Here is a 19256-nt window from a genome sequence, read left to right as displayed (position 1 = left end):
CACGGTATTTAGAAGTGCCCATGATAACAATATCGTGTATATTCATTACCGTGATATATCGCATTACCGAATACCGGCACAAGTCTATCGTAGACTTGCTGCAATTAACGGAAATCCGTCTTAGTGATTTGAAAATTCCGATTCGACTATGAAAATCCTTAGTCGGCGACACCCCTAAACAATATATAAAAAATATAACATTACCAAGTTACACTGATACTATGGTTTTTAAACACTACTTTGAAGAATACCATGGTATTACTATGAGGTTAATGTAAAAAAAAAAAAAACAGTATAACCATTGTGCCAAATCCAAAATCCACGGTGATACAATGGAACGTATGATGAGAAGAAACCTACTCAGTAACGTTTTAAAAAGATCAATCTCTTAAAAAAGTGCTATAGTACAGTGTATCGGACGGTAAAGCCATAGTACTTTTTTTTGCAAGATAAGAATAAATCTGCTTAAGTGCAGCACTTTGAAAATTAGCTCTTTGACAAAAACTGATTTTACACTTTCTGAACAAAATGTGTGTGGTGCTTGCCACTATTGGCACCATGATGCTAAGAAGTGTTTTCAGAGCTTTGCTATGAGGTTGCTTACTGGCTCAAGTCACAAAAGCTCACATCTGCTTCCTATATGCTATAGTTTCATATTAAAGTTTAATAATTTGGGATAAGAGTTTGTTCAAATCCTGAACTATGTATGAGCAATAGTAGTACCTTTAAGCTAAACGCAAGCAGCACTAACTAGACAAACTTCGGAGGAACCCCTACCATCGTTCCCAAGTCAATTTCATTTTGTCTTCCTATTTAGCAATTATTTATCTGTCTCTCTTCCCCTCTTCTTGCCTGCTCCCCTCCTGCATCCAGTGGTGAGTCACTGGTGGGAGGAATGGAAGAGAGCAATCTTCCTCTTTTAATCCCTCCTTTTCAGGGGGCGAAAAAGCTGCAACCGCTCTGGTTGAGAGGGATACCCTCGATCTCCAGTCACCAAGCCCCCGCATGTGCGTCCCAACACTCATCAGGAACTTGCCTACGCACTTAAGCTCTCGAAAAGTGCAGTGACAGAGTCATCGGAAAGACATTAGATGGATCTTAAAAGTCTAACGATGACACAGAATCCACACAGCTGCTTCTAGTTCAATAAAACAAAATAATACATTTAAGATAAAAAAAAACATCTTGTTTCATAACAAATGACGTTAAGCTGTGTTACGTGCATAGGCTTTGCATGGTAACTCATGCAGTCACTACGCTGCTTTTTCATGACTGAAATTCGCTCTACACTAAAGCCGAAGAATATTTCTGAATAGTGTTGATAGCTTTGCATGTTATGCAAAGTAGAACGGGAATGGGGAAAGATGATAAAGGAGAAAGGGATAAATATAGAAAGCCGTCTTAACAAGTCGTTATCAGAATGGCAAACAAAGGTAACTGCAATTTTAGAAGGTCAGTGATCCTTACAAGGTCAAGAAACTAAAACTACTTGTTGGTGGCTCTGTAAATTCCTTAAGATGAGTGTAATTTTTTCTATTTAAAATAGCAATGGCATAACGTTGGGGTGGAACTAGCAGTTTGTTAGACAAACAGCAGATGGAGGCAAGTTCAGGAAACCTTGTTGAAATAGTCATAATTTTGTCCAATTCTGTTTGGTGACACTAATGTAGGGCTGCAACAACTAATCGATAAAATCGATAATGAAAATAATCGACAACGAAATGTCATTATCAATTAGTCGCGTCTGCCCACCGTGCACGGAAAACTTCCACCAGTCGCGTCAAATTACAGCAGTGAATAACACATTTCTATAGACAAAATGCATCTAAAAATAGCAGATGAAACAGAGTGAGCTGCTGCGCGAAAGATGCGTGATCCAAGCTGCCCAAAACATGAGAATGTGAATGCTTAATTTTAAACTTCAAGCTAATGCATTAGCTAATGTTTAACACGGCTTGTCCTATCAGGTGCTTTGACAGATGCATGTGCTGTTTAATGTGTGAGATGTTTCCTCAGTGCATAATCTGCATTTTACGGTTATATCCTTTTCTGTAAATGTTACATATTCACGTGAATGTTTCTATTTTGCATGAAGGCTTGTCCTGACAGTCGGTGTTAAACTTCAGACTTCACTGAAAGTGCGCCGGCGATCAGGAGAACGAACACACACACACACGAAATCGTCTGCCTCATGAAAAAAATGTATTTAAAAAAAATGTAGTTAATATTTGCATCATTTATGATTTATTTTATCCACCCGCAAATAATGAGAATGTATTTTTTATTACCCGACCCGCGTATTATCCGCAGCGCCCGTGGATATAGGAAAAGCAAAATAAGTTAATATTTTTTAACATAATACGTAAATCAGACGGACTTACTGAAAATGCAAATTCATTCATTCTTTGCCAGCAGGAGGTGCTTTAAAGCGGGAGAAACCGCGGTTTCCCCAGTAACGGCTGTACAAAAAGCAGCGCTGAGCTCACAAATGCTACTTTATCAGGCATATAACATGCAAGATGAAATGAAAATGACATCGAAAATTTTCCTTCAGAAATACAGTGATATAAAAACACCAGCGCCTCGTTTTGATATTTAAAGGTGCAGTAGGCCTACGTGCTCATGTTTATTCAACGAAGCCTTTTGGAAAATCGGTAAGTTTTGATATTGTGGCGAACGCCACAAATAAATAAATGTATGTGAAACACATCCCACAGCACAACCACCTGAGCCCAACTTCAGTCTACTCATCACCTTAATTTAATTGCTTTTAGTAGGGGGCCATAGCCAGACTAACAAACAAACACAGACCAGAAGTTAACTTCGGGCCAGGAGCGTGCGCCAGATGAAACCTTCTATATACAGCTTGAAGCATCAGAATCAGCACCGTTATCGGCCGATCACCATGACAAGAAATCGGTACTCAGTATCAGCTGCAAAAATCCTGATCGGAGCATCCCTAATATTTACCGTACAATAAGTTTTCATAGCATGCAGTTGGCACTTTTGTTTGAAGGACAACATTGGGCAGGATGTGGAATAGTGTTTTGTAAAAAAAAAAAAAAAAAAAAAGAGGCCTATTCTCCGATTAATCGATTAATAAAAAAAAAAGAAAAGAAAAAAATAATCGGCCCACTAATCGATTATCAAAATAATCGTTATTTGCAGCCCTACATTAATAGCACAGAAATGACCAAAACATTCAATTTAAAGAAGACAACAAGCTGTAATTTCTCACCTGGCCATAGGGGGCACCCTCTTCATCACATTCCCTCAGTTCAATGGCTTCATCATCATCATCATCATCATCATCTTCCTCCAAGTCACTTTCTGTGCTTTCTCCCTTCAACTGAACCAGACATTCGGAAGGGGGTGTGGTCTCACCAGAGCTCTCTTTCTGTAGCCCCTCCCTTACATGATCAAGCCCCTCCCCTCGCTCGTCCTGCATCTCTGCGGTTTCCGTAAGCTCCTCTTCAGTCTCCTCAGGGTGCGTGGGAGGCTGCCGTGGAAGCTCCGCCCCTTTAGAGAGGATCTGAAAGGAGGTGGAGCTCGTTAGCAATTTTTTACTAAATAGCTCAAACAGCATCAAATATCTCATGCTAGCACAATATACCTTATTTAGCTGGTAGTGTTTCTGTTTCTCGAGGAAGTGCTGGTGTTGCTGTTGCATTACGAGGTGCTGCAGGGCCTGTGGTGTTTGAGGCAGGGGTGCTGATTGTGTACGGCTCAGCGGCCGGTGCCTAGGCAATTTATTCACTGTACGCATGTTGCTGGACACCCGCTCACCCGTTACCAGCGGAGATTGCCCGTACATGGGAACTGCGTGATAAAGATCAAGACAAAAAGTGTAAGCTGTTACACCTACACATCAAGCTGATAATGTTTACTGTTTTTAACATTAATTTTCTTGTCAACTTGGTATCGTAGTACCGTGACTTTTGACATTTCTTGTTCGCACATTGCAGTCCTGACCTATAAGACCTGAAACGTACTCAGTGCAATTACTTGAATGTAGACTGTTCTAGCAAGTTTAATTTCAAACGTTGTTTTTTTCCCAAGGTGGACATTAGCATAAATTGTCTCAGTTTTCTCTTTTAGGTCAACTACTGGCAACTCATGGTGGAGCAACAGTTTGAAGAGAATCTTGCAGAGTAGATCAGAGCAAATCAGTGAAATTGTCAAAATATACATCTCTAAATAGCTAGTTACCTGAATAATGCATCTGGGTTAAATCAACCCTTGAGAACTGATACTTGCTATGGTCAGAGCAACACAAGAGTGCATTTGCATCTGCATACTATGTAAAGTATGTTTCTTGTCTTAAGGCACTGACACATTGTATGACACATTTACATTTATAGCTTTTTGCGGTGTATTCAGGATAACATGACTGTATACTATGATTTATGTGTACCTGTGAGAAGTGCGCTCTGTTGACGAGCCTGCTCCAACAGTAGGACGTGCTGGAGCAGCGAGGAATGGCTACTGTGGCTATTAGAGGCAGAAGGGGGCTCGGGGTCATGGGGTGCCCCGGTGGGAAGGCACGTCGGCAGGGACGATGTGCTGATGAACTTCCCTGTCAGTGCCCCACCTTGACGCAAACTCTGGATTGCCTGCCGCTCTGCCTCCTGCTGGGCACTGAGTTTCTGAGGAGCCTAGAGTAGAGGAGAAGAGAATGAGAATTTATTCTTCAGACTTGGGAACACTGAGCTGCTTAAAGCTGCAACCAAGGTACCAAAGCCTACAAGGTTGTTTTCACACTTGGTTCGATTGCTTGGTCCAAACCAGAACCAGTTTTATTCCATCCCCTTCTAATGCCCCAGGTGCTCTCCTTTCACATTGTACTTTTGGGTCCAAAACTGCAGTATGTTCGCTTGTTTTATACCAGGCATGGGCGTAGAATATGCAGGGGACGTGTCCCCCCACATTTGATAAAACGTAAATTCATCCCCCGCACTTTATTTGGGCAAGTGTGTGTACAGAGGTTTTCAAGGGCAAGTGTGAATAAATCTAGATTTAAATTCAAAGAGACAAGATAGTCTATGCATGACCTGATGTTTTATTCGTATCCAAAACGAGGCGATATAAACATTATGGAGCACTAAACACGTTCACATGAACCATACCCAAGACTGGACTAGGGTGCGGATCAATCGTGTGCATCTTCTGAAAAACACTTTCACATCAATCAGACCAAAAGCTCTAGTGTGAAAGCATCATAATGATCTAGCCAACCCACTAGGGTTCAGCCTACACCCCTTGCTAACTCTGAATCACTATCACAAAGCCAACCGGGCTTTAGCTGAGGACACTCACCGTGATGTGCGCGTTGGCAGGCAGCCCAAGAGAGATGTTGGGCAGAGATGGAGAGGTGTAGAGGCTAAGGGGACTCGGTGTCCCATCTCCAGTCAAAGACTGATGCAGAGAACGCAACTGCTGCCGAAACAGAAAAGGAGAGAAAAACGTGAGTCCCACAGGACAAGCAACAGACCTATCTTTCAGGATGTACATTTCAAACAGCACAAAGAATCCGTTTTATCTCAGCAAGGCATCCCAGAAAAGGAGTTTCGGCTTGACTTGATCACATGAAAGTATTCTTCTTTGGAAATCCTTACTAAGTTGTATTTGTGACGGGGAAAGCAGCATGTGGGAATGGATTGTCTGTATTTGGGATTGGATGAGCGCCACTTGAAGAAGACAACAGTTTCAGTTGCCACGTTAAAAAAATGAGCTAAGCAGTTATAAGGATATGTAAAATGGGTTTTGCATTGACCCAATTTCTAATTTCTAAAGAGTAAAAAAAGAGAGCTATGTGAGAAATATGGAGGTGTTTCTGAGTGCTGGTAATCCCATCATCTGACCCTATACTTGGAGCGCAGCCATTTTCAAAGCCAAAGAACAAAAACTAATGGATCTGCTTTACAAGGCAACATTTATTCATCCCCAAAGACCCAATTTAAGCCTTTCATTAGAAGTTGTTCGTACAATGTACGTCATTCTCACTCTGACTCAAAGGTTACACTAAGAAAAGACGAGGAAGTAAAAGACAAAGCGGACATTCCGTGGCTAAGTGCCCTACCTGCAGCAGAGATGATGTCAGCATTCTATTCTCCTTCGCATTTATCCATCACTTCTCTCGAGGCTGTACTGCTAGGCTACAAAGGCTCTGGAATAGCGATCTAAGACTATTTTTGGGGAGTGGTACGCAGACGGTGCATGCTGGACAGAGCTAATGAGGTGATTCTTAAGTCATCTCCACTGGCGCCTATTTGAAGGGATTTTTTTTCTCTGGTTGATGAGACTGACAAACTTTATTTCTTTTCTCTTTGACAAACTCCAGCACACTTCATCCTCTATCACATCCACTGGCAATAACGTAACATATTAAAAGATACTATACAAAGGGATGCTGAAAAAATGTTTTCTACCCATAAGAAAACAGAGCGCATAGTCAAGACTCGACACATTATGTACTACTAGCAGAACTGTTTCAGAAAAAAAGTCAATGTAAGCAAACTTCTCCGGCAAACAAGCAAAATACCCCATATTTAAACAGACTGCGGTAAGGATGGCACGACCAAAAGTGTACATCACACAATGAGTAACTGTATACATGGTAAAGATAACACAATAATCATTGGCAAATGAAAAACATGCATAGATATTACTATTATTATTATAAAAAATAAAAATATACAAAAATATTAATATACATTTTAGAATATTAATATTATATGTCAAGTTTAATATGAGAAATTAACATATGTGACCCTGCCTGCGAAAACCCAGCTAAAGTAATTTTTTTGTGATTTACTGTTTTTTACATAAAATCATCCTTCATAAAGATGTAGAACATTCTGTGAAAATATGACCTTTATATCTTTAATATTGACTATATATATATATATAAATGATTTTCTCTTTCTCAAAAGATACTATTTGCAACAAATAAAAATATGTCTGATGCTTGTGCATTAAAATATAGCATAAATACATAAATTACAAAATCACAAACTACATGTAAGCATTGTAAATGGCATTATTTGTTTGAAAAATGTTTTGCAAAGTTTTGCATTTAATATGCTGGTCATCCAAAATGAAATACAAACTGGCTCATTCATATTCATGTTCCTCTCCTACAGCTTCAAGTCCTTTGTGAAATGAGCACACGCAATTTCGCTCTCTCTGGCTCTCAAGGTTAAGGTGATCCTCAAGGCTAGCTGCTTAGCATGCAGGGTTGACCCCAGGCAGCTTCCTGCTGTCCATTCAGAGCAGCTGTGGCCATTCTTGTGCCTATAGATATAACTCACTGCAAGGCTGACTCTTGGAACATTTTTTTGGGGGGGGATTAGCACACCAGTGTTATCCCAGGCCATCACAAGTCTCCGTACAATAGATTGTTTCCATAGAAACAGTGTCATTATCTAGGTAAAGCCAATTTATTGTGTCTTTTTTTATCACCAACCTATAGAGAACCGAGGGGAGTGCGAGAGCAGAAGAGAAACAGACGTGTAGGGGGTAAGTCTCTCACCGCACAATAATCATTGGCAAATGAAAAACATGCATAGATATTACTATTATTATTATAAAAAATAAAAATATACAAAAATATTAATATACATTTTAGAATATTAATATTATATGTCAAGTTTAATATGAGAAATTAACATATGTGACCCTGCCTGCGAAAACATATATAAATGATTTTCTCTTTCTCAAAAGATACTATTTGCAACAAATAAAAATATGTCTGATGCTTGTGCATTAAAATATAGCATAAATACATAAATTACAAAATCACAAACTACATGTAAGCATTGTAAATGGCATTATTTGTTTGAAAAATGTTTTGCAAAGTTTTGCATTTAATATGCTGGTCATCCAAAATGAAATACAAACTGGCTCATTCATATTCATGTTCCTCTCCTACAGCTTCAAGTCCTTTGTGAAATGAGCACACGCAATTTCGCTCTCTCTGGCTCTCAAGGTTAAGGTGATCCTCAAGGCTAGCTGCTTAGCATGCAGGGTTGACCCCAGGCAGCTTCCTGCTGTCCATTCAGAGCAGCTGTGGCCATTCTTGTGCCTATAGATATAACTCACTGCAAGGCTGACTCTTGGAACATTTTTTTGGGGGGGGATTAGCACACCAGTGTTATCCCAGGCCATCACAAGTCTCCGTACAATAGATTGTTTCCATAGAAACAGTGTCATTATCTAGGTAAAGCCAATTTATTGTGTCTTTTTTTATCACCAACCTATAGAGAACCGAGGGGAGTGCGAGAGCAGAAGAGAAACAGACGTGTAGGGGGTAAGTCTCTCACCTCAGCGTGGATGTTTGGAACGGATCCGCTGGAGCCATTCTCGGCAATGGCACAGTTAGAGCTGTTCGGAGAACTGGGACCCGAGCCAGGAGCACTGCTGCACCCAGCTAAAGTAATTTTTTTGTGATTTACTGTTTTTTACATAAAATCATCCTTCATAAAGATGTAGAACATTCTGTGAAAATATAACCTTTATATCTTTAATATTGACTGAGTAAGGCCATGCCAAAGATTGAAATCATAGTGAAATTAATGGTTGAAATCAAACTTTGATGCTTGTTATCTCATAATTAGATTTTGATACTTTAGCCTGGATTTCACAGACAGGGTCACATATGGTATTACCTATTTTTTTAATCAAATTATATATATAAAAAAAATAAAAAATAAAATAAAATAATATATATATATATATATATATATATATATATAAATATAAATAAAAATACCTTTTATGAAACTATTTTTGTTTTATTGTATTTTTTTATTATTTAATATTTATTTTATTTCGTTTTCTTTTCTTTCCTTTTTTTTCTAATGGTCTAAGAATATTTGATCCTACTATGCCCACTCTAATGCTTTCAAGCTGCCCTGTGTGTTCTGGCATTGTTCAGTTGCAGGTCTCAGGGGAAGGAGGTGTGAGCAGCTGGTGCAAAATATATTTAGATGCCTTTATACTTTACGACAAGGGATCTGTCAAAGATAGATCATCATAATTGGAGAGTCCTTAGCATAAAAAAATTGAAAACCTCTAGCCAGAAAGTAGTTCTTGGTTCAAACCGTTTTTAATGCCTTCCTTTTCCATAACTCATGAGGTTATGCAAACAGTCCTGCATTCTCACATATGGTTTACCTGAGATCTCAATCGCCCTTTTCTTGAAGGTGCTGATCACAGTACCATCTTTCCGTCTAAGAAGTGGGCTGCTCCTCCTCTCAGCCACCTTCTGTTTTAACCGTGAACGTACCTTCAGATTGGGCTCAGAGGCTGAACAGAAGAGAGAAAGAAAAACAATTCAACCACTTAGAAAAGTAAAAGCAAACCCTGCATGATTTGAGGGGTCACTTATGCGGTGTGAGTTGCAAAGCAAAGTTTACTACTTAGGCTCAGGGGCTTGTTCAAAATCCTCAACCCTAATTATGAGCAATTATAATAGTGATGTTTAACTTAAGCACCACAAATGAGTGTTTGCATCTGTCGCTGTTGTGCATCAGGACCATGGACAGCAACCGCCAATCCCTTCCTGTTTCTCTCTTTCTCTCACACACTCACTGAAATATAGATAAAAGTTGTATTTACAGCGTGCCGATTTTATCTCTTGTTAACTCCGGAGATGCCGGGCCAAATTAAACAAATTGAAGTAAAAAGGGATTTGAAAGAAAAAAAATTGGGGCAATTATCCAAACATGCCGTGTGTAAAGCAGCTTGACTGAGCCCTGTGTGTTTTTCTGGGCCCGTTTGTGCGTTACAGCCACACTGGGCATATAGAGCAGAAAGGACTTTAGCCTCTAATGCTATCAGTGTCTTTAGTATGGATTTAATTAGATTTAAAATAAAAGTGTGAGACGAGGGGACGGGATGGAAAGACACACATTAACTGAGGGCACGTTATGTAAGGAGATTGCTGTGGTGTTGACATAACAGTGGTAATATAGAGTAAGCGCTTTTCCCACGGTAACGGACCCGTCTGCGATTACTTTATCAGTGAGCTGAAGTACCAAGCTCACTTGGACTTGTGTGTGTGTGTGTGTGTGCGCGCGCAAGTGTTCTCCTATCCTCTGGATGGTATATGTGTGTGAGTTCTATTATAGAGAGCTTTATAAAGCAATGTGGGTGTGACAGTTTAAAAGATAGCCGTGTTTAAAAAGCAGATAGCAGATGTGTGTGTTTGCGGGAACAAACTCATTGAATCTGTGTGGGAGTTTTGGAGTATGGCTGTCGGCTATGAAAGTGAACAGCAAATGACCAGCAGGACTTTGAAAAAAATCTCATAAATATAGTCGAAAACACGTCAAAAATGATTTGAGAAGGTTTGAGGTTAGGGCTGAACGATTTTGGAAAATAATCTAATTGCGATTTTTTTTTTATACCAATATTGCGATTGCGATATTATAGGCCATGCCTATATGATGATGCATGAATTGATATGAATGACATTTTTATTTAACAACTACAATCACAGTATATTGACTGATTTGTTGAACTTCCAACCTTGTAAGCATGCAATAATTATGACAACATAAAGCAAATAACAAATAAGCCTGGTGTAAACATTAATATGAAAGTCAGTAACAAATCACACAAACTAAAGTAGATTGCAGAAATATAAAAACAAATCTGTTGCTTTACTACACTACTTTAGGTAATTCAAAGTCACTGTAATAAACATATGTAAACATGTGGACTGCACTAAACACTGTCTGTTAACTTTAGATCAGTGGCTCTCAAACTTTTTTGGTCACGCCCCCCTTTAAACCTATAAAAAAATCTTCCCCCGAATCCCCATCCCACCTCAGACTACCAAATAATTTCACTAAGCATTATGAAAAATTTATGCTTTTTTAATTAAAAAAACCTACTGGGAAAAAACACCTGCATCACTTGAAACATTGAAAAATAGCATAGAGAGAATAACTTGTCCGCTAAGGCATAGGACACACACACAGGCTTTCCTCCTCACCAACGACATTAAACACCGTGTAAATCGGATTTGCACGTGAGCGGCAACATACAGTAGAACCCAATATAATCAGTGACACTGTCTACACTAGATGCGCTGCGGAGCGACAATAGACTGTATAGGGCGCGACTCGACAAAACCCGACATTAAACTGATTCCTTGTTCGATTTATAACGTACTGACACAAAATTAAAATGATTTGCAACGGTCACTTTGTCACGTCCAGTGTAGAGCTGTAGCATCTGGTATAGATACGGTGAGTGAAGCCGAGAGCAAGATATGCCTCGTCATATTTTCTGCATTTAGCTTTTAAATGACTAGCACCTTGCAAATGCAATTAATCGTTCAGACTTATTTGAGGTGCTTCTCGCTATCTGAATCTCTCAGAAAGAGGGCCGTCCTTAGCTGACGCGGGGCCCGGTGCGAGGTAGGGAGCGGGGCCCCCCTCGGTCCGTTCGCATTCACGTTCCGGTGGGGTGGGGGTTAGGGGGGTCCCCCTCGGTGCGTTCGCCGCGAGGCCCGGTGCGGCCGCACCACTTGCACCCCCCTAAGGACGGCCCTGCTCAGAAACAGACTAAATTGAGTTTAGCTTCAAATCTAATAATGTCAGCAGGCTGTGTGAGGGTTAAATTGTGGAATAATAAATATCATTATTTTTGTATGAAAACCATTTTGTCACTAATTTAGCCTCTAAGGCAGGGTTATTATGGTTAACTAAAAAATTTAAAACATTCTCGTTACTTGAAACAAAACAAATGTTATCTGAAAAGAAAAAAAATCTAAAAATGTCTTTTTCAGCTAGTCACCAACATTTCTCATTCAAATTTAGTTTAACTTGACGTACCAAAATAATAATAATAATAATAATAAATATATATATATATATATATATATATATATATTATATGTAATAATATAATATATATAAACAAATAAATCTAAATTACAATTTTAAAATTAAAATGAAAACAAAAAAAACTGATTATTAATGAAAACTATACCAGTATTGCAATGGTATTAAAATAACTGTGCTCTAAGGTGTGTGTTTGTGTGTAGGTCAGCTGTTCTGATGACTCATTATGACTCACACCTGCAGACTCCTCACTTCATCCCTACACACACACACACACACACACACACACACACACACACACACACACACACACACACCCTTGCATCTTCTGCGACACCTCTGCACTGTTAAACAGCTCAAACTTCTCCACAAAAAACAAAATGCTGGTGATAACAAAATAAAGACAACAAAGATAACAAAAAGAACTACATTTGCATTTTTCTGGAGGAAATACAAGGGCTTGCAAAACAGTAAAAGGAAAGTGTCTACTGGTAAAATGATCCAGAAAAAGAGAAGACAGCCAGAGGAATTGAAGAAAAGGCAACCCAGCTGACATCAACAGCTGAAGTGAGAGGGCTGGTATGAGATCATCACTAGAAGTTACATTCTTACACTGTAAATCCATGAGTGACTTTTCAAACTTTATTATTTCAATTATAATATATTTTAAAATGTAATTTATTCCTATGATGGCAAAGCTGAATTTTCAGCAACATTACTCCAGTCTTCAGTGTCACATGATCCTTCTGAAATTATTCTAATATGCTGATTTGCTGCTCAAGAAACATTTATTATTATTATTATCAATTATTCTTTTTCTTATTATAATCAATGATGAAAAGAGTTGTGCTGCTTAATATTTTTGTGGAAACTGTGACACATTTTTTTCTGGATTGTTTGATGAATGGAAAGCTCAAAAGAACAGCATTTACTTGAAATAGAAATTTTGTGCAACATTATAAATGTCTTTACCGTCACTAGGGCTGGGCGCGATATGGCCAAAAAATGATCTCGATATTTTTTTTTCCATATCAGTCGATATTGATAATCATCACGATAAATGTTACATTTTTATTTCTTTCAAGTTTAAAGGCAGATTTTTGCTCCAATGTGAAAGTTGTAAAAACCAGATGGTTAATTGTGGTTTTAAACTATTATTTATGGCCAGAACATGACAAACACTTCATTTTTGAATTCTTTACACTTCTCCAGTAATTTTTCCTTAACAAAATAAATATCTTAATAGAAACAAATAATTTCTTAGTTCTGCATGTTATAGTAATGAGTAATATTGTTTCAAATCAAGAAACAAGTTTGTGTTACCTGATAATATTAATTACATTTTAATTAAAAGAAATTTGTCTCTTAGAAATACACATTTGATAGTAGCTTGAGTTAGGATGCAGATAATATCTGTAAAAATTGTAGCAATCTCATTTTTATATGGTGAAATTGAATTATTCTGACTGTTTAAGGTGTTTTTTTAACAATTGGTCTTCCATAACATACATTTAGATCATGATAATCACAGTTAAAACCACAAATATAGCACCCCAATACCATGGTAAAAATTTTTTATGGCTTGTAGGTATTTATGAGAAACAGTAGTCTAAATGCATCTATAAATGCATAAACGCTATAGCTTAATAACAAAAAAAATACTGTAATTATATTCCATTACTCCTCCTTCAATATATTTAATACATGTCTACATTAATAATATAATAAAATTCGACACGAATACCCACATTTCTGACACAATACCATGCTGCAGTTAGTGTTACTACAGTAAATCCATGGTAAATGATGGCGATTTGTAGATTAAAAAGTCTTCTGACTGTATCGTTGCGCACAGTGTTTCTGTTATTTGTCAGCACTGTTTCATCTGCGTGTAAACAGAGTTATTTGTGACCCTGGACCACAAAACCAGTTATAAGGGTCAATTGTTTGACCCTTAAAAAGCTGAATAAACAAGCTTTCCATTGATGTATGGTTTGTTAGGACTGGTCAATATTTGGCTGAGATACAACTATTTGAAAATCTGGAATCTGAGGGTGCAAAAAAAGCTAAATACTGAGAAAATCGCCTTTAAAATTGTCCAAATGAAGCTCTTAGCAATGCATATTACTAATCACAAATTAAGTTTTTATATATTTACAGTAGGAAATTTGCAAAATATCTTCATGGAACATGATCTTTACTTAATATCCAAATGATTTTCGGCATAAAAGAAAAATGGATCATTTTGACCCATACAATGTTTTTTTGGCTATTGCTAAAAATATACCCAAGCGACTTAAGACTGGTTTTGTGGTCCAGGGTCACATTTGTGTTCCTCGCTGAATTCAAGCGCTTCACACCGGATCTCACAGCGCTGTTCAGTGTCGCGTGCACAAGACTCATCAGCGAGTGAACACATCTGCTCTAGTGAAGCTAGATTAAAGCTTCTGTTAACATAACCAACGTGACCACCTGCTTGCACAGGGTGCCTGCTGGGGACTATTTTCAGGCGCTGCGTAATATCATTGCGCCTGCTGCACCCATGGTATGGCAGCAAAGTTCCTTGACTATTACGCCGGAATGAGAGTACAGTTCCTAGCCATATCGGCCTAGAAAATCGCAACTTTTCATTTTCCGTCAGTCTTAGTACACGATGTAACTACAGAAGAGTCAAGTTTTAAATAGGAAAAATATCGAAACACTTTGGTCATTTTTGAGCGAGATGCTAACGGTCTAATCAGATTCAATGATCTATGCTAAGCTACAGCTAAAAGTGCTACCGCCAGACCCGGAGATCAGCTGAACGGATTCGAAAACAGTAAAACTCAACTGTTTAACTCTAACAGTTAATTGCCTATTTTCAAAAATAGTGGAGTGTTCCTTTAAACACCAACAGTTTATTACTAAATATTGGACATAAACGAACACGTTAAATATAAAGTATTTAAAACAGTCAAGTTCATATATTTGGAGTAAAGTTAAATTAAATGGCTACATCAGTCATACAGCGCTCAGGACCGTGCGCCATGACAAGCCTGACACACCGCCACAGAAACCAGAATGAGATGCGTTCTAACATAACTGGCATTAAACTCAGTTAGTGAGGGCTTGGTTAAAATATTGCACATATATAGGCCATTCAGATTACTTGTTAAAGTGTAACGAAATACCTTATATCAGCAGACGATGTACGTCTGTGTTTGTGGATAGAGACTCCTTCACCGGCTACAGCCTTTAATCCTCATTTGCTCATTTGCAGGTGCGGTGCAATTCGATAATAATAGCCGAATTATAATGGGCCGCCTAATAATAATAATTATTATTTAAAACATTAATAGGAGAATGAGCCTCATATCGTCTTGACTATCGACTTAGACATATGCTATCGTCGATACACGATACTATCGTCACAACCCTATTTTGAACATTAATGTAAAATTGTGAAGTAAAAAGCACAGTTCATTTCATATAAACAAGAAGCCTACTCACCGGTCTTACGGAGAGGGAAGTCATCCTTGCCCTCATAAGACCCTAACAGTGGGGGGAGTTTGTAGGAGGGTGGCGTGCCCGGTGTGTTGCTCTGTGGAGGGGAGCTCTGCTCCAGGGACGCGTGGTGAGCCCCCCTAAAAAAACAAGCAGTCCATTACAAAGACTCATCCATCACAATTCAAATGAGGACAAATGAGACCCATAGACATGACGTAATATCAGTATGCTCATGTTATGGACAAACTCATTTAACATCATACTGCAGAAAAATAGTGCACATTGAACCTGAAGAAAAGGTGCATTTGAATTGGGTTTACCAGCCCAGAATAAGGCTGAGTGATATAGACTAGCAAGGTTTTGCTCACCAGCACTTCTGAGAGAAGGAATGGTTTAGTCCACCAGAGCCAGGTTCCTTTTTGCTCAACAGGAACTCCTGCAGCTTCAGTTTGACCTCAGTACTGGCAATAGCACCTGAGGACAGAGTCAAAGGACATCAAAAGTCATGTTTGAGTGGAGGAGAATGACAGTAAGATTTTGACAAAAAAAATTATTATATATATTATATATTTATATTCATAATATATATATATATATATATATATTATATATATATATATATATTATATATATTTATTTAGTCATTTATCAGATGCTTTTATCCAAAGCGACTTACAAATGAGGACAACAGAAGCAATCAATTGTAGTATTAAAACAACTAAAAACAGATCCAAAACTAAAATCTAAAACTTTATAAATACTACCTATACACATTTTAAAATAAAGAGATTAAATAAAAATGACAAATGCATACAACAAAATTTCAAAACTTAACATTTAAATGAAAAACAAAAAATAAAGCTAAAAACAATCCAAAATATTAAAGAACAAAAGGTATAAGAGTATAATAATGATTCTAACATAACACTAAGCCAAACACCAAAAAAAAAAAAAAACTGCATAACTGTGCATTAAACTCAGTTAGTGAGGGCTTGGGTTAAAATATTGCACATATATAGGCCGTTGAGATTACTTGTTAAAGTGCAACGAAATACCTTATATCAGAATACCTTATACCCGAATTATAATGGGCCGCCTAATAATAATAATAATAATAATTTAAAACATTAATAGAAGAATGAGCCTCATATCGTCTTGACTATCGACTTAGACATATGCTATCGTCGATATCTCTGACTATCGTCGATACACGATACTATCGTCCATCGGCACAACCCTATTTTGAACACTAATGTAAAATTGTGAAGTAAAAAGCACAGTTCATTTCATATAAATAAGAAGCCTACATAAAAAAAAAAACAATTGTGTGTGCTATGTATTTTTTATTATAGGTACATTTTCATACTTTGTCTTACAGACAGATTGTTGGCTTAGTAACATGCTAATTAAAGCTCTATTGGTATTATTAAGAGTCATGTGAATACTGCACATAATAGCTGCCTATGTGTGCACTTATGAGGTTACTATGAGATACTATGTAGGCAGTAGGAAGCTTACTAGGTTTTGGAGATGATCCAATATGTTAATTTTGTGGTTCAATAATACCTAGTACTGCATTGTGTCGTTTTTTTGTGTGTTAACAACCAAAGATGAGAAATAATAGAGAAATCTGTGCCTGCTGTGCTTAAAGTACTTCAAGGGATATCCATGACAGTGTGTAATTACAGCAGCAAACAACAATAAACCTTAGCTACGCACTGCTCAGCAAGGTGTTGATTCATTGAACTAAAAGGTGAACAGTGTAGATCTACTGTAGTGTATATAATGGATGGATTAATGGAGAGTTACATACTCTCTTTGCCCTTCTCTTTGTTACGTAGCATGATGAGCTGTTGTTCCAGTCTCTGCTTCTCCACCTCTTCGTGACGCTGCTGTTCCAACTTCCTCTTCTGCTCCAGCTCCTGCTGACGCTTTGCGACAAGGATCTCCTGCTGCTGCTGTTTAGGAAGAGTTCAGAGGTCAAGAATCAAAGTTCAAGGAGATGATGTATACAGAGAGGACCGAAAGAGTCATACCATAAGATGTTCCTGTAGCTGCACTTCATGTTGGCGTGTCAAAACCTCGTGCTGCTTCTGGAACTCGGCGAACAGCAGCTGTTTCTGGAGCTCTTGTTGTTGTTTCAGCAAGAGCAGCTCGTGTTGTAGCTGTTTTTCCCTCATCGCCGGGTCCACCGTGTTTAGTGTGCTCAGACGCGGGTCTGTACGCAGGTCCACCGGCCCTCCGCTACCTCCGCCCTGATCTCCTCCACCTCCCACCGGGCTCTGCATCCCAGAAGGTAGCAAGGTCTTCACATCCACTGCTGGAGAGACAGAGAGATAGTCAAGCAGACAGTCATTAGAGTTATAACCTGTTAAACCTTAAAGGTGAAGCCTGAAATTCATGCATCACAAACAGAATAAGGATTGTTTCCCAACAAATATATTTCTTAGCAACATCTTCTACATAATTAAAACAGCCTTAGCGTTTATCTTTTTGTAGCAGTTTAGCTACAAATAAGTAACAAACAGTATTAAAGAATAGTGCCTTTATAATAATTTGAGCAAATGCTAGGCTAGCAGGCTTAAAAGTTAATAGTATGCTAACATAGCAGGTTAATTATTTTGCAGAAGGCCAAGATTGAAGGCTATTGGTTACTCGTATGCTAAGATAACAGGCTAATCTGTGAACAGAGAACAAGCTGTTAGGCTAAATGGCTACCTTGCAAGTGGAAATTTTTTTTTAAATTTAATTTAACAATGAATATCTTCTTTCTGTATACATATATATATGTGATAAAATAAAAATAAAAATTTTAAAAGCCAGAGTTGAAAATTACATAAATCATAATAATTTAGAGGGACAAACTGCATTTGCTTCAGGACCTAATTTAGTACCAAAATGAAACAATTTGTTTAAAATTCAACATTCAATACTTTCGGGTGAGAAATATTTTTTGAAAGAAATGAAGACTTTTATTAATACTTTTTATTAATCAAAAGTGACAGAAATCTTTTGCAACATTGTAAATGCCTTTACTATTTCAAATAAATGTTGTTCTTTTGAACTCTTAAAGGGGTCATTTGATGCTTTTTTAAAGATCATTATTTTGTGTATTTGGTGTAACAGAATATGTTGACATGCTTTAATGTTCAAAAAACACATTATTTTTCAAATACTGTACATTATTGTAGGTCCTCTATGCCCCGCCTCTCTCAAACGCTTAGTTTTCTACAAAGTCCCTCCTTCCGACAAGCGCAGTCTGCTCTGATTGGCCAGCTGACCCAGTGCATTGTGATTGGCCGAACACCGCAAGCACTCGTCGGAAATGTAACGCCCCTTACCATAATCGCGAGCTTCAGCTTTCAAAATAAATGTAAAGACAGAGCCTGAAAGGGGAACAGAGTCACGTGACACAGTGATGAAGCTGGTCTCTCTCACACGCACGCGCACGCACGCACACACACACACAAGGAAAACTTGAAATCGCATCATATGACCCCTTTAAGTTATCAGACAAGGATCCTGAAATAAATGTATCACGGCTTCCACAAAAATATTAAGCAGCATAACATTATCATTAACATTGATAATACTGTAATAAGAAATGTTTTTTTGAGCAGCAAATCAGCATATCTGAATGATTTCTGAAGGATGATGTTACACTGAAGACTGGAGTAATGATGCTGAAAATACAGCTTTCAGTAAATGGAAGCACTGATGAATGGTTGAAACCAAAACGTTTTACACTTTTGCACTTTTTTGTGGCCTCCATGGAATAAATCGACATGAGCGTTTGCCTATGTTTTTGTGTGCGGATCCTTGTTTTTTCATGTTTCAGTAATACATTTTTTTTTCCAGAAAGATAAAAAAACAATTTCTTTAAAATAGAAAGTCATTTTGGATAAAAGTGTCTGCCAA

General features: G+C 37.9%; 1 protein-coding gene across 3 annotated transcripts in view; it reads right to left on the bottom strand.

Annotated features, from left to right (window-relative positions):
- The window catches only part of LOC107582878 (histone deacetylase 5-like), a 60744-nt gene that overhangs the window by 16023 nt on the left and 25465 nt on the right, over positions 1 to 19256 (bottom strand). Inside the window, exons 2-11 of one of the 3 annotated variants that reach the window (XM_016268898.1) lie at positions 17375 to 17658; positions 17152 to 17296; positions 15707 to 15812; positions 15342 to 15475; positions 9175 to 9306; positions 8322 to 8428; positions 5317 to 5436; positions 4415 to 4655; positions 3614 to 3819; positions 3239 to 3532 (exon numbers count right to left, since the gene is read on the bottom strand). In XM_016268898.1, the coding sequence (XP_016124384.1) occupies positions 3239 to 3532; positions 3614 to 3819; positions 4415 to 4655; positions 5317 to 5436; positions 8322 to 8428; positions 9175 to 9306; positions 15342 to 15475; positions 15707 to 15812; positions 17152 to 17296; positions 17375 to 17658 (1769 nt within the window). The remainder of the gene's footprint in view (positions 1 to 3238; positions 3533 to 3613; positions 3820 to 4414; positions 4656 to 5316; positions 5437 to 8321; positions 8429 to 9174; positions 9307 to 15341; positions 15476 to 15706; positions 15813 to 17151; positions 17297 to 17374; positions 17659 to 19256) is intronic. The other 2 variants (XM_016268899.1, XM_016268900.1) reach the window with 2 other exon arrangements.

The sequence above is a fragment of the Sinocyclocheilus grahami genome, unplaced genomic scaffold (genome assembly GCF_001515645.1).
Source record: "Sinocyclocheilus grahami isolate Dianchi unplaced genomic scaffold, SAMN03320097.WGS_v1.1 scaffold48.1, whole genome shotgun sequence".
Classification (NCBI taxonomy): Eukaryota; Metazoa; Chordata; class Actinopteri; order Cypriniformes; family Cyprinidae; genus Sinocyclocheilus; species Sinocyclocheilus grahami.
Note: the sequence above shows the minus strand (reverse complement) of the source record. Positions and strands in the feature narration are given on the sequence as shown.